This window comes from Myotis nattereri (assembly GCF_964212035.1).
Source record: "Myotis nattereri genome assembly, chromosome: 3".
NCBI lineage: Eukaryota > Metazoa > Chordata > Mammalia > Chiroptera > Vespertilionidae > Myotis > Myotis nattereri.
In genome coordinates, this window is record NC_138077.1 from 195353270 (window position 1) to 195375399 (window position 22130).

Below are 22130 nucleotides of genomic sequence, written 5' to 3' on the forward strand. Positions count from 1 at the left end.
AATAAAAATTTATATTTTTTCTTGGACATTAACTTACCAGATACTAACTGCACAAATCAATAAGCATAACGCAAATAAACCTATTTTCTTGTTCTCTGAAAGCGAAATATTTCCTGTTGCGCACACCAAACAAGTCAGTACAAGACTAATGACATGGCAGTCAGCTGCTAAAATATTCGCTGCTAGTGTTAGTGGAGAGAAATGGTGTGCCTGTGCATAAGGCGCATAAGGGAAATGAACACGATTATAGTAATCAGTCATTGTCGAATGTTGTAGTTTGTTATTACTAATTATGTATAACAGTATATTGTAAAAATTAAGTTACAAAATTTTTATTAAAATGTTTCTTACATACCATTATACTGGCTGGGCTACAAAAATACTCATTGTGGGCTGCATGCGGCCCATGGGCCGTGAGTTTGACATGCTTGATGTAGATCCATGGGTGCCTATGAGGTGACTCCGTTTTCAGTGACTTTGCCCCAACATCATCCCTCCCGGTTTGCCTTCATCCATAGCCTCAAGTGTGGCACATACTCCAGCACTGACTCCATAGGGCCAGAGAGGGACAGCACAGAAGGTACTTTTTGGAACTCAGAGATAGGTAGTCGTAGACCAAGTAGAGGAGGGAAATGCACCTGCCTTTGCCCATCACTGTACTAGAGATGGTTTAGTCCCCATTCTGAAGAAACTTTCTCTCTCCCAGCCAACAGGCTCTGTACCCCTTTCGGTTACTGCTGCATTGCAGCTAACACATAGCCAGGAAGACTCCAGCCGTTGCTCAGATAACTCAAGCTACGAGGAACCCCTGTCACCCATCTCAGCCAGCTCATCCACCTCCCGCCGGCGACAAGGCCAACGCGACCTGGATCTCCCTGACATGCACATGCGGGACCTGGTGGGCATGGGACACCACTTCCTGCCAAGTGAGCCCACCAAATGGAATGTAGAAGATGTCTACGAGTTCATCCGCTCTCTGCCAGGTGAGGCCCTTGGAGGTTCCACACCTGCATGGAAGGCGAGAGATGAGAGGGAGTGAGAGGCCTCACCTCTGCCACCAGGAAAGATTAGGCAGCTCAGTAAATGACTCAGGTTCATGAACTGGGTACAAAGATGATGGTGATGAGGTTTCATAGCTAGAGCTTCCATTCTAGCACAGAACACAAACTAACATTTTAAAGCTATAATTGGATATAGTTACTGGATATATTTACGTGTGTGAATATATGTGTGTGTGTGAAACACAGAGGTGATAATGTAATGAACCCTGTGTCCTGTGCAGGTTGGGAAGAGTGACAGGTGGGAGTGTAGGAAATCTGCCAGGAACATCAGCAACAGGTATAGGGTAACGGCTGTAGACATGCCGTTCAAAAAATTTAAACTGAATGACAGTGGACAGGTAGGCCCTTGCCAGGTGAAGTGATGCATGAGGCAGCAGCGTGAGGCATGAAGACAGGGAAGTGCAGGATGCAGCTGGGAACTCCACAGAAGCCTGTGTGGTGGAGCACAAGTGGTTCTGAGGGCTAGCATCCAGAGATGAGCCCTGAAAGGCAAACCTCACACCAACGCTCTTCTACTGCCTTCCTGCCAGGTGCACCCAGCCAGTGACCAGGTCAGGCACTGACAGCAGCCACAGGCCTGACACTCAGGGCCTGGAGTGGGTGTAGTTGCCAAGAGCACAGACTTCTGAGTCAGACAGACCCCGGCTCTGCCAGTTAACCCAGTGTGGTAGTTATCACAGCTACTGTGGGCAGTTCTGCCGCAGGGTCCCTTTTGAGATTTTGATGAAGATGTCGACAGGTCAAGGCTAAGGTCCTCTGAAGGCTTGTTGGGGCCTCACTCACATGATTCCCAACTCGGGTGTGGCTGTTGGCAGGAGGCCGTTTCTCCACATGGGCTCTTCAGAGCACTCACACTTGAGTCTTCTCTTGACGTGGCAGCCAGTATTTGCCACCGGCGTTGCTCCAGGAGAGCAAGGTGGAAGCCACTGTGCCCTTTACGATCTGGGCTCAGGCACCACACACAGTGCTGTCGGTCTCACAGCATCTTCCTGGTCTCCCAGGTAAACCCTGTTGTTTTGTGAGGGACTCAGGAGGACATGAGAGGGAGGCAAGGGTTGTTGGGAGCTCTTTGGAGGCTCACAGCCCCTCATGTAGAAACGCTCTCAGCCCTACTGGGCTCTCCTGAGGCTCCTTCCATTGCAGCAGCAGTTTGAAACCCAGGATCTCGTCATCTAACTCAGGACCAGGCACGAATGAGCCTGCTCTTCCAATAAATAATTCCTCTCAACTTTAAGACGTGAGGACTAGAGACAGGTTATCCGTTTTCCTTCACAAATTCAAAATATGGTGGGTGAGATAGGCATAGGATAACTACTGTAGACGTGTCATTTAAAAGGGGGGAAACTGCCGCAGCAGTTCCTAACCCTAGCGGGGCACATGGCATTTCCTTCACTAGGACTCAGCCTGGGAGTGATTCTCTGTAACTAACTCTTGGTTCCACTCTCTGAGTCATTCTTCCTCTCCTCTGAAAGCTAGCCTCAGATTTCTTAGCCTGTTTCCTGGTGCTTTTCAGGTTGTATTACCTCTGACCCTTTCAGTTTAAGTGAGCAGCACTCTGCCAATATGATTCTCTTAAAATATTTGTTGGCCCCCCATGTATCTTGTTGGGGGCTCACTTCATAAGACAAAAACCATACCCACGGAAGTCTTCAAGATGAACTCTCTCTGCATTGGGCTTCTTCTGAAGCTGAGGGACAGTGAATGGTCATAGAAGCCCTGCTGATGCATGGAGAGGATCTGTGAGGCACTCCCATAACATCCTTCAAGAGTTTTTTTATTGAATTGTGCTCGAGGCAGCATCTTAGATCTTTCTGAGGCCTTAAAAGATTTAAGTCACAGCCTCAGTTTCATCTGTAGACCATCTTTTCTTGAACACTGTGCCTTGTATTTGATCTTTGCCTAGAAACCATTTCTTAATTTTAGCATCATTTACCATGTAGAGAAGCTAGAGATTTTCAAAACCAGCAAATCCTGGCTCCTTTATGTTTTAACAGTTTTCCTTTACCTTATCTCTCTCCTCTCCTTTTGTTTTAAGCAGCAGTAAGCCAGGCAGCCTGGCTGGTGTGGCTCAGTGGTTTAATGCCAACCAATTGGAGTCACAATTCAATTCCTGGTCAGGGCACATGCCCGGGTTGCAGGATTGATCCCCAGTGTGGGGCATGCAGGAGGCAACCAATCAATGATATCAATAAAAATATATACATTAAAAAAAAAGAAGCCAGGCAACACCTTCAAAATTCTGCCTAAAAATGTTAGCTGACCCGCTCAGTTCATTGGGCACATTAAACTTACCTGTGGCTGCATTTTCTAATTCATAGCAAGGATCCGTTTCTTCCAGTTTCCAGTAAGTTTGCTCACTTTCCTTTAAGACTCCCAAGGAGTTTCTCAAAGGCCATCAGGCGTCCAGTCTTGGGAAAGCGCCTTAGCCATTCACTAACACTCTCAGTCCTCCCAGCTCCCACCCACTGGCGCTCCCAAGATCAAACCCACATTTTTAGGGGTTTGTTATGGCAGCAGCCCTCTGCTAAGTACCAAAATCTGCATTATTTTTATTGTGAAACAGGTTACCCCAAAACTTGGTGGCTTAAAAGAGTGATTATCGGAAGGTTTCTGTGGGTCAGGAAATGGAGTGGCTTAGCTGGCAGTTCTGGACGGGGTCTCTTACAAGGTCTCGGTGAAGACATCAGCCAGAGCTGCAGGTGTCTGAGGTTTGGGGCCGGAGGATTCACTTCCCGGTGCCTCCTTCACATGGCATGGAGGGCTGGCTATGGGCAGGAGGCTCAGTTCCCCTCCATGTGGCCTCCAGAGGACTGCTTGAGTGTCCTTACAACATGGTAGCTAGCTTACTCTAAATTATCCAAAAGAGCAAGGTGGATTCCGCTGGGCCCTTTGTGATCTAGCCTCATGATCTAATCACATGCCTTCACTCCCGCAACACCTTACTGGTCGCCCAGGCCAGCCAGTTCACTGAGGGGGGCTCTGAACCACTCCATGGAGACTAAGGAGGTGACTTCTGGGGCCATCCTGGAATCCGGCTGCCTTAGGCAAGTCACTTAGCCTTTCAACCTATAAAATAAGGACGTGATTATGAGGACTAATTGAAATGTGTGTGCAGTGCAGGGACTGCCAGAGTGAATTTGGGGGGCTCTGATTGACAGTCTTTGGTGGTGTCCCTGTCAGGCTGCCAGGAGATAGCAGAGGAATTCCGTGCCCAAGAAATCGACGGGCAGGCCCTGCTGCTGCTCAAGGAGGACCATCTGATGAGTGCTATGAACATCAAACTGGGGCCCGCCCTGAAGATCTACGCTCGCATCAACATGCTCAAGGACTCGTAGGGCTGGCCGGGCAGCCACGGTTCTGGCCCAGGACGCCTCCACCCAGCTGAGCAGAGCCAGACAGACATTCCTGAGGGGCCCAGACATGGGGCCAGGCGGAGGGCAGGGGCTCTCCCTGTGGGGCATAGCTGGTGGGGAGGTGTTGGCACCTCCCAGTGGCTCTCAGGGGCCTTTCTTTCTGTGGGAGGGGCTGAGAGGTAGGTGGCGCAGAAGATGGGGCTTTATGCTTGTAAATACTGATAGCACTGGCTTCCTCCAAAGTCCCAACACTCTAGCCCCGCTCTCTTCCCCTCTTTGTCCCCCATTTTCCAGGGGGTATATGGTCAGGGCTCCCAACCTGAGTTGGGTTACTTCCAAGGGCAGCCATCAGGCCTGGATGGAGGCCTTGAAAGCCCTTCCTGCCTTCCTCCCACTTCCTTCTCCAGGCCTGGCTAACGCTCCCGACGCCAGCTTCTCCCCCTTCAGCTTGTTTCTGAAGCAGCCAGGTGTTCCCCCCCTTCACCCTCGGCAGGTGGAGAGAGAGAAGCTGGGCCCAGTTTGCCATGCCTGCTGGCACAGACGCCTTAAACGCTGTGTGTGTGACTGTGTGACTGTGTGGGAGCCTGGACTGACAGAGAGGCCAAGAGCCGCCCTCTGGCCTCTCCAGGTGTTTTGTAGCAAACAGCCGCGTAGTGCTTTGTCCCGGATCCACTCGGCCTCAGGACGGGGAAGAGACACGAAGGGCGGCCCAGTGCAGAGGCAGGAGCAGAACGCGAGTTAGATGCTCCTCTCCAGACTGGCCACGAGGCCTCTGAAGTCCCTTCCCCACACTGTGAAGTCCCCCGACTGCCCTGCTGTCACAAACATTAAAGAAGCTGCCGGCCACAGTGCTGGTGGGCGGGCTGGGTCAGGCTGAGCCTCCTGCCCGCCGCCCGGGGACCCCAGTGGTGAGGCCCAGACAACCTCGGAGGGAGAGAAGAGCTGGAGTGACCACTCATGGAGAAGGCAGCCTCTGGCCTCCCGCTCCCACACTTGGCCTTGCGAACCTGCTCGCAGCAATCGGCTGCCCGCGGAGGAGGCAGGGCAGGAGGGGCGAGGTCTGCCTCCCACGTGCCCTGTCCTCGGCAGCTCCCGGGGGCAGGGGGCCTCTCCCGGGAGAGGTGGCTGCCTTCCTCAGCTTGTTCTGTTCCCCACTCACACCCCGGCAGGGTTGGAAATGAAGGACTTTTTTAACCATTTGTTTTTGTTTTTTAAAAATAAATCTGTAAAATCTGTTTCTATGCCTTTCTTTCCTGGGGATGCCTGTCCCTACAGGTGTAGGTCTTGAGTGGTGCCAGTTCACCCCTAGGAGCGGGGTGGGTCCCTGGTTGGGAGAGCATCTCCTCCGCACTTCGCTGGCTGGGCCACTGAGGGCACCCTCAGCCCCAGTCCTCACAGGGGTGGCAGATTCCCCGTCTCCTCATGGTGTCCCTTGAAGTGGAGGGTCCAGAGCCCCTTTAGCTCTGAGCCCCGTCCCCACCATTCCCCTGGGGAGACAAGTCCCCAGTGGGGATATCTGGGACACCCGAGGCAGAACCCTGACTCCCATCCTCTAGCAGACACCTTTAGTGGTCGCTGCTCAGTGTCCAGAAGAGCCTTGGAATGGCTCTGGTTTACTCAGCGTGTTCTGAGCATTTGTTGGATGCTGGAATAGCAAATTATTAGAAAGTCATCGTCCCCCAGGAGGTAACATCTAAGCCTCGAATGAAAGAAAAAGCTCAATCCAGGCCCAGGCAGCTCACCCGAAGGCAGGAGCATGAAGGTGGGAGTGCAGACCAGCAGGATGTGAGGGGGTGGTGGGATGGGCTGTGTTGACCTGTGCCTCTGTGAGCCAGGCCTTGTGCTGGCAACGAGGCCTTGGTGGGGAGCAGGACACTGCTGTGCCTGCTTGCGCGGAGCTTACATCTCGCTGCACCTGTCTCAGGGGAAGGGAGGGCAACTGGCCTGCTCCTGACCTTCTCTAGGGTTTTCCTTCAGTGTTTCCACTTGTTTAAAACATAGGATTTAGGCCGAGGGCCCAACCTACTGAATCAGAGAATCTAAGGGGGGGGGGGCCCTGAAAGGTCAGGCCCACACAGAGCCAATACCCTCATCTTGATAGTACCTCTGGAAAGCCTGTTAAAATGTAGCTACTCCTGCCCTGGCTGGTAGCTCAGTTGGTTAGAGCATCGTCCTGATACTGATACACTAATGCAGTGGTTCTCAACCTGTGGGTCGCGACCCCTTTGGCGGTCGACCCTTTCACAGGGGTCGCCTAAGACCATTCTGCATATCAGATATTTACATTATGATTCATAACAGTAGCAACATTACTGTTATGAAGTAGCAATGAAAATAATTTTATGGTTGGGTCACAACATGAGGAACTGTATTTAAAGGGCCAGAAAGTTGAGAACCACTGCACTAATGGGTTCCATCTCCAGTCAGGGCACCTACAAGCAGCAACCAATGAATGAAAAAATAAATGGGACAACAAATCGATGTTTCTCTCGCTCTCTAAAACCAATTTTTAAAATATATGTACTGTCCTAGCCAGTTTGGCTCAGTGGATAGAGTGTTGGCCTATGGACTGAAAAGTCCCAGGTTCCATTCCAGTCAAGGGCACAATTCCGGGTTGCGGGCTCGATCCCCAGTAGGGGGCGTGCAGGAGGCAGCCGATCCATGATTCTCATCAGTGATGTTTCTCTCCCTCTCCCTTTCTCTCTGAAATCTATAAAAATATATTTAAAAAAATAAAAATAAAATAAATACTACCCGGAAGAGGAAAAGCAGATTACAGGCTTACCTTGCATTTTTGCGCTTTATTGCAGTTCACAAATACTGCTTTTTTTTTCCAACAAATTAAAGGATTCTGGCAACCTTGCCTCGAGCAAGCGTTTTCCAACAGCATCTGGTCTCTGAGTCTCTGTCTGCTGCTGGGAAGATGCTGGGAAGACTGTTGGAATGAGATTAGCACATGAACTGATTGACAGCAGCAGCAGTGGTTGAGAGGATCTGAGATTTCCAGTTTTAAGTTCTGTGTTAAAATGCTACCAACAGCATCACAGAAGAAATTGTTTGTGACGGGAAATGTCAACTAGGGCAAACTTCATTGTCTTATTTTAAGAAATTGCCCCAGTCGCCCCAGCCTTCAGCAACCACCACCCCGATCAGTCAGCAACCATCAACATCGAGGCAAGACCCTCCACCAGCAACAAGGTTACAGCTTGCTGAAGGCTCAGATAATGGCCAGCATTTTTACCAATAAAGTCTTTGTAAACTAAGTTATGTGCATTATTTTAGACATAATGCTATTATTACTTAAAAGGCTACAGTAGCCTGGCCGGTGTGGCTCAGTGGGTGAGCTTCGACTCATGAAGCAGAAGGACATGGGTTGATTCCTGGTCAGGACACATGCTGGGGTTTCAGGCTCCATCCCCAGTAGGGGCGTGCAGGGGGCAGCCAATCAATGATTCCCTCTCATCACTGATGTTTCTATCTTTCCCTCTCCCTTTCTCTCTGAAATCAATAAAGAATATATTTAAAAAATAATAAAAGGCTACAGTATAGTGTAAACATGGCTTTTCTATGTACTAGGAAGCCAAAAACTTCCCATGGCTCACTCTATTTCAGCATTCACTTTATTGTGGTGGTCTGGCACCGAATCGACAGTTGATAGGCCAGAGGGTGGAGCCAGGACTGGAAAGTCTGGTGGTTCCAGGAGTTAGGGAATAGCTCGCAGGACCAGGGGCCAGCATAGCCCCTGAGCTGAGGGGGAAGAGGGAGAGCATAAAGGACCTTGGGGAGGGCGCCTAGTGGAGAGGGCACCCGGGGACGCCCACTGCCCTGCCCCTCCCGCTGCAGGAAGTGGGCAGGTACGCTGTGGCCTGGGTGGCTCTGGGCAAGTCTGCACTCTGGACCTCAACATTCCCCTTCTTGGCAGATAGTGAAAGCCAGGCCACACCTGAGTTTGTTTTGGTGTGCATGGTGGAGAAAGAAACCTAAGTTCCCAAGAGGGCATGGTGAATTTGAGGGAGCTGACTTAAGTAAATAGGGGCACTGTTTCCTGTTTTTTTGTTTTTTGTGTGTTTTCTTTTTAAACAAGTTTATTTAAACAACAAGACACTTGAAAGGAAAACTAGGATTCATTTTTTAGAGTAATTTATCCCTGCTTAAAAACAGATTGCCCTACATGTAACAGCTATGTACAAAAAAGTTATAAAATTGCCCTTGGTTTTACAATGATAAATGAAAAACATTAAAATTCTTCAATCAAATAAGGTATGCACGAATTTTATGTTGTTCTTTTTTGTTAAACAGTGAGAGTAGAATAACTTACCAGAATATAAAGATAAGAGCTGCATGAGCATGCCACTAATGGAGAAAGGGGGTGTTTTCACAGATCCAGTATTTTCCCCATCCCATCTCCATTTGATGTAAATCAAAACATAACCATTGGCCATTTAGTTTAAAAAAAATGCAAATGCTGGTGCACATACATCAGTTACTTTATGTACAATAAAGGAATGGGGAAGGGGAAAATGAAAGAATGGAGAAAACTATACGGTGGCAGTCAGATGTGTTGAAACCAAATTGCAGTTTTCTAATTGAGAATGTCTTCTTGGTCTGGAGGAAGAGTTCTGGAGTACACAGCAGGTTCCCTTTTCAGCAGACACCTGTCTGCTGCTGGAACACATCGACTGTATCTTCCTCTTCCATGTCCACCTGTGCAGGTGTGTCTGTTTCATTGATTGGCTGGCTGCCCGTCAAGTCGGAATCTGATCTGCCTCATTGACAAACCCTGTCATTCACAATAGGCTTTTTTTAGTTTACTAAGTGGTGTGTGCCTCTTAATCTTAAACGGCACCCCAGAACCACCCTGCCCCGCCACCTTCAAATTCGTACGGTCGTTATTGTCAGTCTTGGCTCCTTCCTTGGGCTTTGTGTCGGCCATGGCGAGCGCCGGAGTCTCCAGCTGCCGTTTCCCAAGAGGTACCAGGCCCGCCCGGAAGGAGCACGTGAGCAGCACCAGGAGCGGCCTGGGCGCTGCCGCTTTGCTTTGGGTGGAAGGCCCCACCCCATCGCCGTTTGAAGGGTGCAGCCTTCACTATACTTTTGTTCCTGTTTACACTGTACACAAAATTTTTCCAACCTCTGATTACGGTCCAGAGTTTAAAAAGTGTTTCCAACATTCATGTACATAAATACGTATACTGGAAACAAAACTTTCACAAAACAGCACCTACCGTTACGTATCATGCATCTGGTGTTTTCTTTTCCAGTCTCTTCCTGGTCACACTTTTTAAGTCTTGGTCACGATCCAGGAAATTGATTTCATGGCTCTCGGATGGATCACAACCTGCATCTCAAAAACCGCTGCCCAGTGCAAACTCTCCAGAAATCCCGTATCCGCTCTCTCGAGTGGCTCTTCCACTGTCCTGGTGACTTACCCATTTGACTGAGGAGGTGAAGGACTCCTGGGTAACTGGTCCAGGATCGCAATCCGCACTCGGGAGACAAGTGCCCTGGGGCTCTGGCTGAAGCCTTTCCCTCATGAGACCAGAAGACACTGGAAGGGGCACAGGGAGCGTAGAGAGGAAAAGGGAGTCAGTACGAAGTAGTTCAGAGCCGCTGGCCAATCAGAGCTGGCCTTATTCAGGTCCACTCTTTTCCAGGTGATTGGCCCCAAGGGGGTTCCCAGCCCCCACCCCAGCCTGGGGCCAGCCTCCTGCAGCAGGTGCCACTCCTAAGTCCCACACCAGGCCAGGCGTTCTTCCCCGCCTGCTCCTGTGGGTGTGGTTCCAGATGGCCTGTACCTGCTTTGTCCCAGACACAGGGTCATTTGCTTCCCCGCTGAGCTGAGAGAGTTCTTGGAAGGCTGCTCCACCAGCTTCTCAACATGGCGCTCAAAGAGAGACTCAGGTGAGTGGGGACACCCCCAGTGTGGGGGGAGCTGGGGGGGACAGCTGACCTGAGAGGAGTCTAGAACAGTCAAGGAGGCACCAAGACAGTCCTGGGAGAAGGTGACTCTCAGAGGGAACATGGCCCACGGGGTAGATAGACGGCAGGGGACGATCTGGGAGATCTCGTAGCCTGTGAGGAGCTGGGCAAGTCCTCTTGCTTCCCTGACTGAGCCCCTTGGTGAGCCACAGAAGGCAGGCCCGGGGGCTGCACCCCCACTGTAACCGAGGAGTCTCCACATTCCCACGGCAGTGACTGTCCAGGACTGGAAGCTTCTACCTGCTTAAGAACTAATGACTGATCTTTAACCCCTACAGGGAAGGTACAGGGAACAGAACATGGGGTGGGCTTGAGGGACCACCTTCTGCAGATAGAAGAGGGGTGAAGGGGGTCCTTTTGAAAATATCTGAGAAGGGAATGTGGAGGAATAGGCCAGGCAGCGGCCAGATGGACTAAGGGCTCCCAGGCTGGGGCATGGCAAGGCGGCAGGAACTGGTGGGTGCCTGCCGAAGGCCTGGGTCTCAGCACCCTCCCAGACCTGACAGTTTGCGCCCACCTGGCGCAGCTCTGCCTGGCTGCCCTGGTGGAGGCCCAGTGCCCTAGATAAGCATCGGGACAGCAGTGAGAGCAAAGGTCCCAGCCAGCCTTTTCCTGCCCGGCACCACAGAGGGCACCTCCTGTCGTGTACCTGGGCAACCCTGCTTCCGGGAGCCGGAAAGGCCCTGGTGCAGCCAGCCCTCTAGCAGCTCAGCGTGGAGCTGGGGAGTGAGGAGGGAGAAAGGCTTTTTGTAGGAGAGACACTGACTTGGAGCCGTGAGGAGCCTTGGGAGGAGCCAAGCCTATGGGAAATGGTAGCAGGGACGTTTGGAAGACGAGCGTCCGGGTTGGGCTGGGGCCAGGTCATAAAAAGCCCCAAACGCCAGGCTCTGGCTTGGGAGTCAGACAGACCTACGTTCGCACCTCAGCTCCAGCACCCCTAGCTGTGTGAGCCTGAGCGAATGATTTCACCTTTCGGAGCCACAGTCCCCTTGTCTACAAGGTGGAGGTAATCACCGTATCTTCCTCAAGCGATCGTGGTCAGACCTCCCTGAGAGAGGGGCATAGCACTGTCAGCACAGCATCTGCCTCAGTAAGCGTCTGGGCTCATTCAGAGAGCGCAGAGCTGACCCTAAAGAAAATGGTGTTTTGGGCAAAGGAGAAACCATCAGTTTAGGAAAGAGAATGAAGACCAGGAACCCACTGCTGACCTCATTCATTTACTGAACAAATAACTATTCATACCGCCAATTCTGAGGCAGCCTCTCGGATCCAAAGTCGAATAAAACAGGAACCCCGTGGCCTGGCCGGGCAGTCAGTCTAGTTCGGCAGGTGCTAGAGTAGAGGTTTGCACAGGAGGAGCTCTTGGGAGGGCGGGTGTTGAAGGGAAGGCATCCCCAGGAGGAAGCTGGGTATCGAGGGATGCCTGGGAGCTTGGTGGTGGCTGATGGGGAAAGAGCAACCTGGTGGGAGGACCCAGAGTCAAAGCAAGTCTAGGAATCACAGGATGGAGGCTGGGAGGCAGGTGAGGGGAGTTGCAGGAATCTTTCTGATAAGAAACAATGAGGGGTAAGAATTCAGTGGGGTGGAGAAGAGGGAGCTTCGAGCTCTACGAGGGAGGCAAATGCAGTGGAACTTGGTGACTGAATGGCTATGGGGGGGGCGGGGGGGGGGCGGGAAGGGTCCCCCTTGGGTAACAGGGACCAGTCACGGAGAATGCAGAAGGAAGAAGAGATCGGGGAAATGCAAATGCAGCTTGGGAAGCCGAGTTGGTGTCTGTGGGACACCCAGGGAGACACGGCAGTCCAGGAGACACACGGGGCCTGAGTCCAGTGCTCAGTGAGAGCTGGGCCGGGCTCGGTTTTTGGAGTCATTGGTAGAGAAAAGACAGGGGTGAGAGAGGCTGCACGCAGAATCCTCACTGGATCCCAAATGGCAAGAAGGGCAAGCCAGGCAAAGGTGAACAAGAGCGCTGCGGGCCAGAGCACGTAGGGGCGCACAAGAGGGACCCCAGGAGCCAGGTGCATGGAGCTCTGCACACAGACCCCAGGGGGCGGGTTTTGTTCTAAGGGCGTAAGAAGTCGTTGGAAGGTCTGGAAGAGGGGAGAGATGTGTTCTAATATGTTTTTGAAAGTTCATTCTGGAGAACGGATTGTTGGGGGGCAAGAGTAGAAGCAGGGAGGCTGAAAGGGGTGCTATGAGGTTATCCAGACAGTGGCCTGGAGTGGAATGAGAGGAGGCGAAGGCCCGTTGATGGAGTGGGGTGTGTTTGTGGGAGAGTCCACGGTGCTTGTTGGTGACTGCATGTGGGGCATGACACATGGGAAGAATAAAGGGGGGCTCCTAGGTCTTCAGTTTGAGAAATGGGGTGTATATCATGATGCCATTTCCCAGGATGGAGGAGACCTGAGTGGGGAGCAGGTTTCTGAGGAAAATCGAGTCCCTTTCTGGTCGTATAAGTTTGAGATGCTTGTGGGATATCCAAGTGGAGAGATCAGGTGGCACCAGTGCCCCAGGCGTCCTCTGTCACTGTCCCAGCAATGCCAGCTCAGTCCACCAGAGGCCCAGGCCATGATTCAGCCCCACCCCACTTCCAGGAGGGCGGTCTGATAGAGGCTGTGGTCTCTTAAGAAAACATTTGGTCACTTTTGCACATTGTCGTCTCCTTCCCGTGGACCTCCCTTCCCACTCTACTATCTTCTTTTCTTGGATCCCTTCTCATTGCTCGGGTGCTAGCTCAGAGGTCACCTCCTCCAGGAAGCTGCCCTGACTTCCCACCTGTCAAGGCTTAGGTGCCACTCTCCAAGCTGCCCTCGTAGCATCTTGTTTATATGAATTACAGCCTTTGCTGCGCTGTGTTCCACTCATCTCTTTGCTGCTGTCACCTGACCTTTTCCCTCTCCTCGGGGACTCACATATTCCTGACTCACTCCCTCAAGACAGGCCCTCTGAACCCTGACCTAGCACAATGCTTGATTCTGAGCGTGTGCCCATCAGTACAGGAGGAATGCATGAATGAACAGGAACGAGTGAACACCCTGATGCATAAACTTATTCCATGCTGAAGATTCTCTCCTCCGAACAGAACCCCAGAAGCTGAGGTTGTTGGATTAAAGGGGATGAGACTGAAAGCGTCCCTCCCCATAGCTAAGGAGCTTTCCACAAGAGCGGCAAGTGCGAGAGCCCATCTCACTGAGTGCTTGCAGCGTGGCTAAGTTTTCTTTATTTTAATTTTAAAAAAATACGTATTTTAATTGATTTCAGAGAGGAAAGGAGAGGGAGAAAGAGATAGAAACATCAGTGATGAGAGAGAATCATTGGTGGGCTGCCTCCTGCACACCCCACACTGGGGACTGAGCCCGCAACCCGGGCATGTGCCCTGACTGGGAATCGAACCATGATCTCCTGGTTCGCAGGTTGATGCTCAACCCCTGAGCCAGGGCAGCAGGCTTCTTTCTTTTCTAAATGAGCTCATTTTATAGGCAAATTAGAACCACCTTGTCCTAATTTGCATGTCTTTGATTACGAGTGAGGGTGAGCATTCTTCCATGTTTGACTACTAAATGCATTTCTTCTTTGAGGATTTACCTGGCCATGTGCTGTGGAACTGGTAAGGCAGGCGGTGTTCTGTGAGATGTTTGGGGGCCGTGTGGGGAATGACGAAGCACGGAGCTGCCGCTGGAATGCTCCTGGTGAGGGGCGAGCAGGCAGGCCACCGAGGGGCTGGAGGAAGAGCAGGGGCAGAGGAGGTGCACTAACACTATTATTGACTCTCTATCCAGGAATAATAACAGTAGCTACAGCTTACTGAGCCACTCGTATGTGTGAGCCTGGTTCTCTTCGCTTGGCACGTGATAACTCAGTAACCATGACAACCCTCTGAGGCAGGTATTCTTATCCCCAGTTTACAGATGAGGAGACTAAAGTGGACAGTTTACAGATGAGTGGACGTCCAAAGCCTTGCCCTTGCTCAGGCAGCTAAAACGCGGTGGAGCTGGGATTCGAACCTCAAGGGTGTGGACCCAGTGTCTCTGCTTCTCACCATAGGGTCCAGCCTCTCCAGAGACAGGGGCACACATCAGAGATGCAGGGAGCTGGACAAGACCCCCTGAAGGAGCTTATTAAGATTCTCAACTCTCGGCCCCCTTCCTAGAAAACAACCAGCCACGGACAAATCCGAGCCCACCTCTTCTGAGCCGGGAACGGGGCTGCTGAGTTCTGCTGGAGGAACCAGCCCCGTGACTGGAGTCACGACAGACGCCTGGTCCCTGACCACAGCTGCCCTCCACGCAGCCCGGCGACTCTTCCCCAAGCCCCACGTAGCTCTCGCCTCCCAGCCACAGTCAAACGTCCCTGCTTCCCCTCCCAGACTCTCTCCCATCCAAGGTCAGTCCCAGCCCCTTCCCAGACTAAACACCCCACACCTAATGTTAGCATCCCCCCAACCTGCCCGAGGCCGTGGCCCCCCGCCCCCCCCCCCCCACACACACACACAGCACTACTGGCAAAAGCAAAGGATATACATCTAAATGCTCATTAGAAGGGACCTGGTCAGGTAGGTTATGCTATTGCCCATCAATGGAAAGAAGGGTGAGGAAGCGATTCAAGTACTGAGATGGAATAACCTCAAAGACATTATGTCAGTGGAAAATGCAAGATGCAGAATTATCTATTGTGCTACCATCTGTGGGGAGAAAGAAAGAGGAGGAGATGAAAACCATTCCAGGGTAAAAAAAAAAAGAAAAGAAAAAGAAAGGGGGAGGAGCGGGGCGGGTGGAGAATCTGCTACCGTATCCACCACGCTGCCTGCCTGGGCGCAGCCTCTTTTTGGAAAGACACTGGCTGCCTCCCCGCAGAGGAGCTGGGTGTCTGGGAACAGGAAGGACCTTGCACTGTGTATACTCGTGTATCTTTGAATACACATGTGAAGATACTCGTATTATTAATAATAACAATAATGAAACATTAAGTTGCACAGATGGTTTCTCATACGTGTGTGCAGAGCTCTGTGTGCAGATAAACATAAACACACGTGTAAATCGTGTGCTGCCGACGCCCCTCCCCCTCCCCAGGGCCCGGAAGAGGACCTTCTGGTGGCTGATCCTGCTGGCAGTCAGCTTCTCAGGGCTGCTCCTGTACGGGCTCCCTGTCAGGTACAGCCTCCTCTCCCCAGCGCTCCAGGCGGGCCCTCCGGGACGGGACTCAAGTGGGTCTTTCCAAGCATCCCCTGAGGGCTGGCGGGGGTGACCATCCCAGCCCACTCCAGTGCCCTGTGGCTCTCCCTCCCTGTAAGGAGCAGGGCTGCTGAGCCGGCTGGCGCGCCCCTCATTGCTGCCCCCGCCCAACAGGTACCTGGAAACCTTCATCCCCATGGGCACCTGCCCTTTGGCCAGAATGCCCCTGCTGAGAGACAACTTCACAGGTCTCCTGCATCTCTGGTAAGGAGACACAGTGCCTGCCCCTCTGAGATTTCCCATGGTGCCCTGCAGTATGTGCCCCAGCATCCCTGCCCTCCTACCCCCTACCCTGGCAGAACCAGGCTCTCCACCCAAGGGTCCAGCGGGTTGCACATCTCTGGATCTTCCATTTGTGTTGGTTCTGGGCCAGGGACTGGGTATGCCCCACCTGGGGGTCCCTAGGGCCCAGCATGGGGAGATGGCAGTGAGCATCACCAAGCGGGTGGACAAATGGACCCCATCTCCCATCCCTGCTCTGGCCAGGGCCCGGCCTGAAGTCCTGACCTGTACCTCCTGGGGGGCCCCCATTATTTGGGATGGCACTTTCGATCCAGATGTGGCCCAGCAAGAGGCTATACAGCAGAACCTCACCATTGGACTGACTGTCTTTGCTGTAGGCAGGTAAGGCCTGGGGAGGGGAGCAGGGCTCTCAATCAGGGAGGGTGGGGGGGGGGTGCATGTGATATGGGTGGTGGGGCTCCCTGCTCCCTGTGCCAGAGGATCCAAGGTGATGCAGAAGGCAAAGACAGCACCCCCATCCCATTAATCCCCTTCCTGTCCTTCCCGGACTCTAACACTGTGCAGCCCACCCAGCACAGGCAGCCAGGGGCTCAACGCCATGTCCTGTGAAGAACCTGCCATGGGGCTGGTTGTCCATTTGGAGGCACTGGGTTTGTGGTGAGCACATGATGACGTGAGAATGGTGAGACGAGGGGAGAGCAGATGCGTGAACAGAGGAAATGGCGTGGCTGCCGTAAGTGCCCACTGGAGTCAGTGGCTCAGATGCAGGCACGCGATAAGGGGAGGGCGGAGGCGTGCCAAGCAAGCCTGATGGAGGGAAAGGGGCTGGCGAGCTGAGGGTTTCTGCAAGGGAGTGAAGAGAGGAGGGGGATGCTGAGAAAGGGGTTCAAACCTGAGCATCAGTGGGGTGGGACTGCTGGGGGAGGGGGATCACAGGAAGTGGGCCGGAAGGATGGGGGGATCACAGAGTAGGACAGACTGATGATGACCAGGCCAAGGGAGTAGACATGGGGATAGGTGACTGAGGAGGGTAGAGGACAGAATCACTGTAGGAGAGGAGTCTGAGGTATGGAGGAGGAGCCGAGTGGGAGGTGGAGCAGAAATCCCAGGGGCACTGACACCCCCATTATGGATGGCAGCTGTCCAAGCGGGGTGCCCACTCTCCAGATGCAAAGGGGACAACTGGATGTAATCCTAAGTAGGTACCCGAAGGTAGAGTTCAGGGCAGTTAAAGGAAGCGTTTGTACTAATGAAACAGACTGCTTTGGGAAGGCAGTGAGAGTTTGGCATCCAGGAAGAGAATGGGGGGAAGGAATTCTATTATCAAATACCCCAGAACTCTGACCTCCACAATCCAGAAGGGAGAGAAAGCCAAGACGGTGCCTGGGAGTTAGGGGGCAAACAGGACTAAAGGCTGACCCATCGGCCAGGTGGGCAGAACCTTGTGCTCCCACTTCTATTCTGGATACTGAGTAGGGTGTTCTTGCACCAGCCGTAGGGGGCAGAATCTTGGGGTCCAGAAATTCCAGGTCTTGAGGCCCTGAATTCCAAGGTTTTGTGAGTCTAACGCCCTGGGAGGCTGAGGTTTCCTTCCAGTTCCTCACAGACCTACCAGGAATAGAGCAAGTGCAGGTAAAAGCTCTGGCCCGAATGCCAAGCTGGGTTCAGATCATAGCTCTGCAACTTACCACCTGTGTGTATGCTTGCACCAGGCATGAAAGCTCTTTGTGCCTCATTTTCCTCATCTGAAAAATAGAGATAATAATAAATGGTGAGGATTAAATGCTCGACTTAGAGCACTGTCTGCCACATAAATGTTCAAAAATATTAGGCATTATTACTATTATTTCAGAACCCTGGGATCCCAAAATCTTTTAATACAGTCTCTAATATTACAAATGTTCTGATAAGGAATTACCACAAACTCAGGGAGTTAAGACAACAATTATTTATCACTAGAGGCCCGGTGCACAAAATTCGTGCACGGGGTGGGGGAGGTGGGGGTCCCTCAGCCCAGCCTGCACACTCTCGCAGTCTGGGAGCCCTTGGGGGATATCTGACTGATGGCTAAGCTGGCAGTTGGACATCCTTAGTGCTGCTGCAGAGGCGGGAGAGGCTCCCACCATGGCCGCTGCGCTGGCCGGCAGTAAACCTGGCTTCTGGCTGAGTGGCACTCCCGGTGTGGGAGTGCACTGACCACCAGAGGGCAGCTCCTGCATTGAGCATCTGCCCCCTGGTGGTCAGTGCACATCATAGCGACCAGTTGTTCTGCTATTCAGTCGATTTGCATATTAGCCTTTTATTATATAGGAAAGGATTCTAGCTAGTGATTTTGTGGGCCAGGAATTCCAACAGGCCTCCACAGGACGTGTTCCATTGCCCCCCAATGTCTGGGTCTCTCCTGGGATAGCCCACTGCTAAAGACTGGTGGGGCACCTCTCTCCACACTGCCTCTCTGCACGGCTGGTTTGGGCTTCCTCACATCAATGCAACATCCAAATGTGGAACTTATTAAAGAAAGGCCCAGCGCTCTAAAGAGACAAAGGCTAACACGGTCAGTCCTTTGAAGGCCAGCGCAGCACAACTTCCTTGGTACCGCGGTCAGGGACAGCCCGTGTGCAAGGGAAGGAAGACAGGGCCCCTCGGGGCACGAGTGGCAAACAATCTGCTATCACCTTGAGTGGCTTGCAGGATCAGGAGCTCCAGGGACTGAGGTTGCAAGTTAGCAAGGACCTGAATGCGGAGGAGCAGGAAAGCTCCAGTCGAGGGGAGGGGAGAGGACAGCGGGCGAGGGGATAAGGAGGAGGGTCAAGGCCATGCAGGTACCCACCCCCACCCCTTGCAGGTACCTGGAGAAGTACCTGGCGCGCTTTCTGGAGACAGCAGAGCAGTACTTCATGGTGGGCCAGCGCGTGGTCTACTACGTGTTCACGGAGCGCCCGGCTGCCGTGCCCCGCCTGCCGCTGGGCCCGGGCCGCCAGCTGCGCGTGGAGCGTGTGCTGCGCGAGCGGCGCTGGCAGGACGTGTCGATGGAGCGCATGGGCACGCTGCACGCGGCGCTGGGCGGCCGGCTGGGCCGCGAGGCGCACTTCGTGTTCTGCATGGACGTGGACCAGTACTTCAGTGGCGCCTTTGGGCCGGAGACGCTGGCCGACTCGGTGGCGCAGCTGCACGCCTGGCACTACCACTGGCCGCGGAGGCTGCTGCCCTACGAGAACGACCCGCGCTCGGCCGCAGCGCTGGCGCCGGGGGAGGGCGACTTCTACTACCACGCGGCGCTGTTCGGGGGCAGCGTGGCGGCGCTGCGCCAGCTGACGGCGCACTGCATGCGGGGCCAGCGGCAGGACCGCGCGCGCGGCCTCGAGGCGCGCTGGCACGATGAGAGCCACCTCAACAAGTTCTTCTGGCTGCACAAGCCCGCCAAGGTGCTGTCGCCGGAGTTCTGCTGGTGCCCGGAGTTAGGCCGGCGCGCCGAGATCCGCCGCCCGCGCCTGCTCTGGGCGCCCAAGGAGTACACGCTGGTGCGCGACTAGGCGCCCGGACCAGGCCTCGCGCGCCCCTCCGGACACCTGGGCACCGGGACGAAGCGCAGTGAGCGGAATCGCAAGGAGAGACCCTGAAGCCATCGGGTCCCTTCTGGAAGCAGCATGGCACTCTGGAGGACAGGGAGAGGTGGGCTGAAAGCAGCCCTGCCACCTTCTGCAGGTGCCCAGCCAAGAGGTGGGGGCGCCCTGCCTTCGAGAGTGTTTTGCACTGGTCCCCGCCTGCGCGCAGACAGTGTTGTGGTTCTTCAGCGAAGGCCATCAGGACACTGAAGGGAATGACTCACAGGTCCTGGAAGCTCCACCGCACACCTGGAGCCACACAGCAAGGTCTCAGGTAGAGAGGCAGGCCCGGGGTCCCATTTATTGGGGTCGAGAGTGGGGTCCTAGGGTTTCGTGGACTCACTCTGTTGGTGAATTCAACCTACAAGAGTGGGGATGTAAAGCTCTGGAAGAGAAAAAGCAAGGGGTCCTGAAAGGACAGAATGGGACTGATAGCTGTGTCCCTAACTCCTCTTCCAAGAAAAAGCCACAGAATGTATCAGTTACTCAGCCTGCCCTTATCTCAGCCAATGGGAAGGCAAGGGAAACAAACCCAAGGCCAAAAGTATGCTGACCACCCCCCCCCCCATCTTTGTGTAACCAGACCCTAGCTGCACCCTGCCCTTGCATCACTAGCCCCCGGCCCTCACTCAACCAACCGGAATCAGCCAAATCAGTAGTCTGAGTGTGCCCCCACCCCCAGACCCCAAGCCCTATAAATTCTTTGTTCTCTTGGGACTTGGGGCTCGCTCGCATCCTGCTGCTGCGTCGATAAAGGAGGCAGAGGGACCAAGCCCGGGCTTGAATAAAGGCTGTTTGCTTTTGCATTGGACTCAGCTCCCTAGTGGTCTGTCTTTGGGGATCTTGAAATCTGGGCATAACATTTGGGGGCCCGCCTGGGATCCCCAAGACCCACGAGGGACCTCGATCTGGAGAGTCTGACTGACCGCGGTAAGTGTCTGTGTGTTGTCTGTTCTGTTCTGTGTGTTGTGTGTTCTGTCCTGTGGTGTTGTGTGTTCTGTCCTGTGTGAGCTCATTTCTGAAATTCTGTAGTGCCCGAAGTGGTCTAGGTGGATGCACTGCTGAAGGACCACGGGCGGGGAGAGTAGGAAGACATTCCAATCTTCCTTCAGGAGGGACGTGGAATCCCCTCACTAGGATTTGAGACAAGGCGGTCACTCCCGCCATTTGGTTTTGTTTCTGCAGAATCGGAAGTCTGGGTTTTTTGGGGGGGTTTTTTTTGGGGGGGGGCTTTTTGTTTGTCTGTTTCTGTATTTTTCTGTTTTATTCTGTGGACTTACTGGATGGACATTACGGGGCAGACTCAAACTACTCCTTTCAGTATTATGATTGATCATTTCAAAGAGATTAGGGGAGGCTATAGAGCTCCCTCAGGAATTGGAAAATTGTTAGGAATTGGATGGATTATTTAAACTCTGAATGAATGTCTGGTGAAAGTGTGTGAGTGTGGAGGGAGGGGGCCTGCCCTCTCCTCTCTTTTGTGTGGCTCCACAACTTCGGTTACAGAGTCCGAGTGGGCCCCAACCTGTGGTTCCATGATTTGTCATATGGCATAATGGTGACTCACCCCCACGTGGAGGTGACCAGGCCCGGGGTTTATACGGGTGCACCTTAGCTAAGACGAATCTAAGCTCCCAAGGGATGTGGCCAGGAGGGCATCTGAGTGAGGATCTGTGAAAACAGGTCACCCCCTCCCTTGTCTGTCTCTCGTCACCGATCATCACGGGGTTGGGACAAAATAAACCTACTGTTCTTAATTACATGTTAGAAAAATTTAAAGGGATAAGTTCTAGCCTAAAATGAAGGCTGGCTAGGTTTCAAGCTTGCTTAGTTCTGAGATTTCTTATAAAAAAGCAAGAGAGAAGTCTTTTCGAGTTGTTTGCTTAGCAAATTAACAAAGTAGTAAATTTCAAAGAACTTGTTATTTATGGTTTTCTTATCTCTTTGGTGGACACAAAGGGCTTACAGCTCCGCAGGGAGGAGAGATTTACTAGCCCTAACCCTGCCTGTGACGTGTTTTGTTTGACTTGCTGTTTTCAATTATTTATTAGAATCCTCATAGAGGACATTACCTGGTCTTTCCCTTCCTCCCTCATCCTGATTCTGAAAGCATCTGTAACTGGATTTCAGATGGTCTCCAGGCTTTCTGTCTGCAAAAAACCTCCCTAGGCACCCGTTATCTTTCCAGGCCGACTGAGAGTCATGTTTCCCCACAGGTCGGACCCCAGCCTCCGGGAGGGAGGGCTACTTTAGGAGCAGTCTGTGGTTTTCTTCAAAACTCCCATTGTTTAAAGGGAGACAAACAACTGGACTGGGGGACAGGGAAATTGGTCGGAGAGAGATCAAGAGTAAAGAAAAAAGAAAAGAAAAAAATCTGTGAGGGAAAGCAACTGGCCTGGGCTGAGACAAAGAAGGGGGGTGTTAGCAGTTATGTTACTGGCTGCAGACCGCTAGCAGGTGTCTTACCAACAAACTTCAAGGTCAAAAGTTTTTTGTGAGCACCAATGCTGAATGTTCACTTTTGGTAATCATTAAAAGATTAAGGTTTCTAAGAATAAAGAATTCTAATATGTAAAAAACAACTAAACTCCCAAGAGAAAAGCGGAGGAGAAACAGAGCTGAAGTCTGCAGCCACCCTGGTGATTTAGAACTGTTTGC

General features: G+C 52.7%; 2 protein-coding genes and 1 pseudogene across 5 annotated transcripts in view; 2 read left to right on the plus strand and 1 right to left on the minus strand.

The window, feature by feature from the left end:
- The window catches only part of PHC2 (polyhomeotic homolog 2), a 48694-nt gene extending 43045 nt beyond the window's left edge, over positions 1–5649 (plus strand). For all 3 annotated transcript variants that reach the window (XM_081085558.1, XM_081085556.1, XM_081085557.1), the window contains 2 exons: positions 707–983; positions 4242–5649. In XM_081085558.1, the coding sequence (XP_080941684.1) occupies positions 707–983; positions 4242–4396 (432 nt within the window). In that variant the 3' untranslated portion in view covers positions 4397–5649. The remainder of the gene's footprint in view (positions 1–706; positions 984–4241) is intronic.
- A 3409-nt stretch (positions 5650–9058) lies between these two features.
- Positions 9059–9347, minus strand: LOC308516573 (small ubiquitin-related modifier 2-like; annotated as a pseudogene). Its single transcript has one exon. The product of its transcript is annotated as a small ubiquitin-related modifier 2-like (transcript).
- A 361-nt stretch (positions 9348–9708) lies between these two features.
- Positions 9709–20283, plus strand: A3GALT2 (alpha 1,3-galactosyltransferase 2). Its single transcript, XM_081085559.1, has 5 exons — positions 9709–10315; positions 15463–15543; positions 15739–15828; positions 16111–16248; positions 18713–20283. The coding sequence occupies exons 1-5, from the start codon at positions 10293–10295 to the stop codon at positions 19398–19400; spliced, it is 1020 nt and encodes a 339-aa protein (XP_080941685.1). The 5' UTR covers positions 9709–10292; the 3' UTR covers positions 19401–20283.
- Positions 20284–22130: the final 1847 nt, after the last annotated feature.

What these genes read in the sequence shown, in the direction of transcription:
- A3GALT2 (XM_081085559.1), top strand. Translation starts at nt 10,293, where the DNA reads ATGGCGCTCAAAGAGAGACTCAG. An exon ending in GCGCTCAAAGAGAGACTCAG is followed by an intron (nt 10,316 to 15,462) that starts GTGAGTGGGGAC and finishes CCCCCTCCCCAG; the next exon opens with GGCCCGGAAGAGGACCTTCT. An exon ending in ACAGGTCTCCTGCATCTCTG is followed by an intron (nt 15,829 to 16,110) that starts GTAAGGAGACAC and finishes TGCTCTGGCCAG; the next exon opens with GGCCCGGCCTGAAGTCCTGA.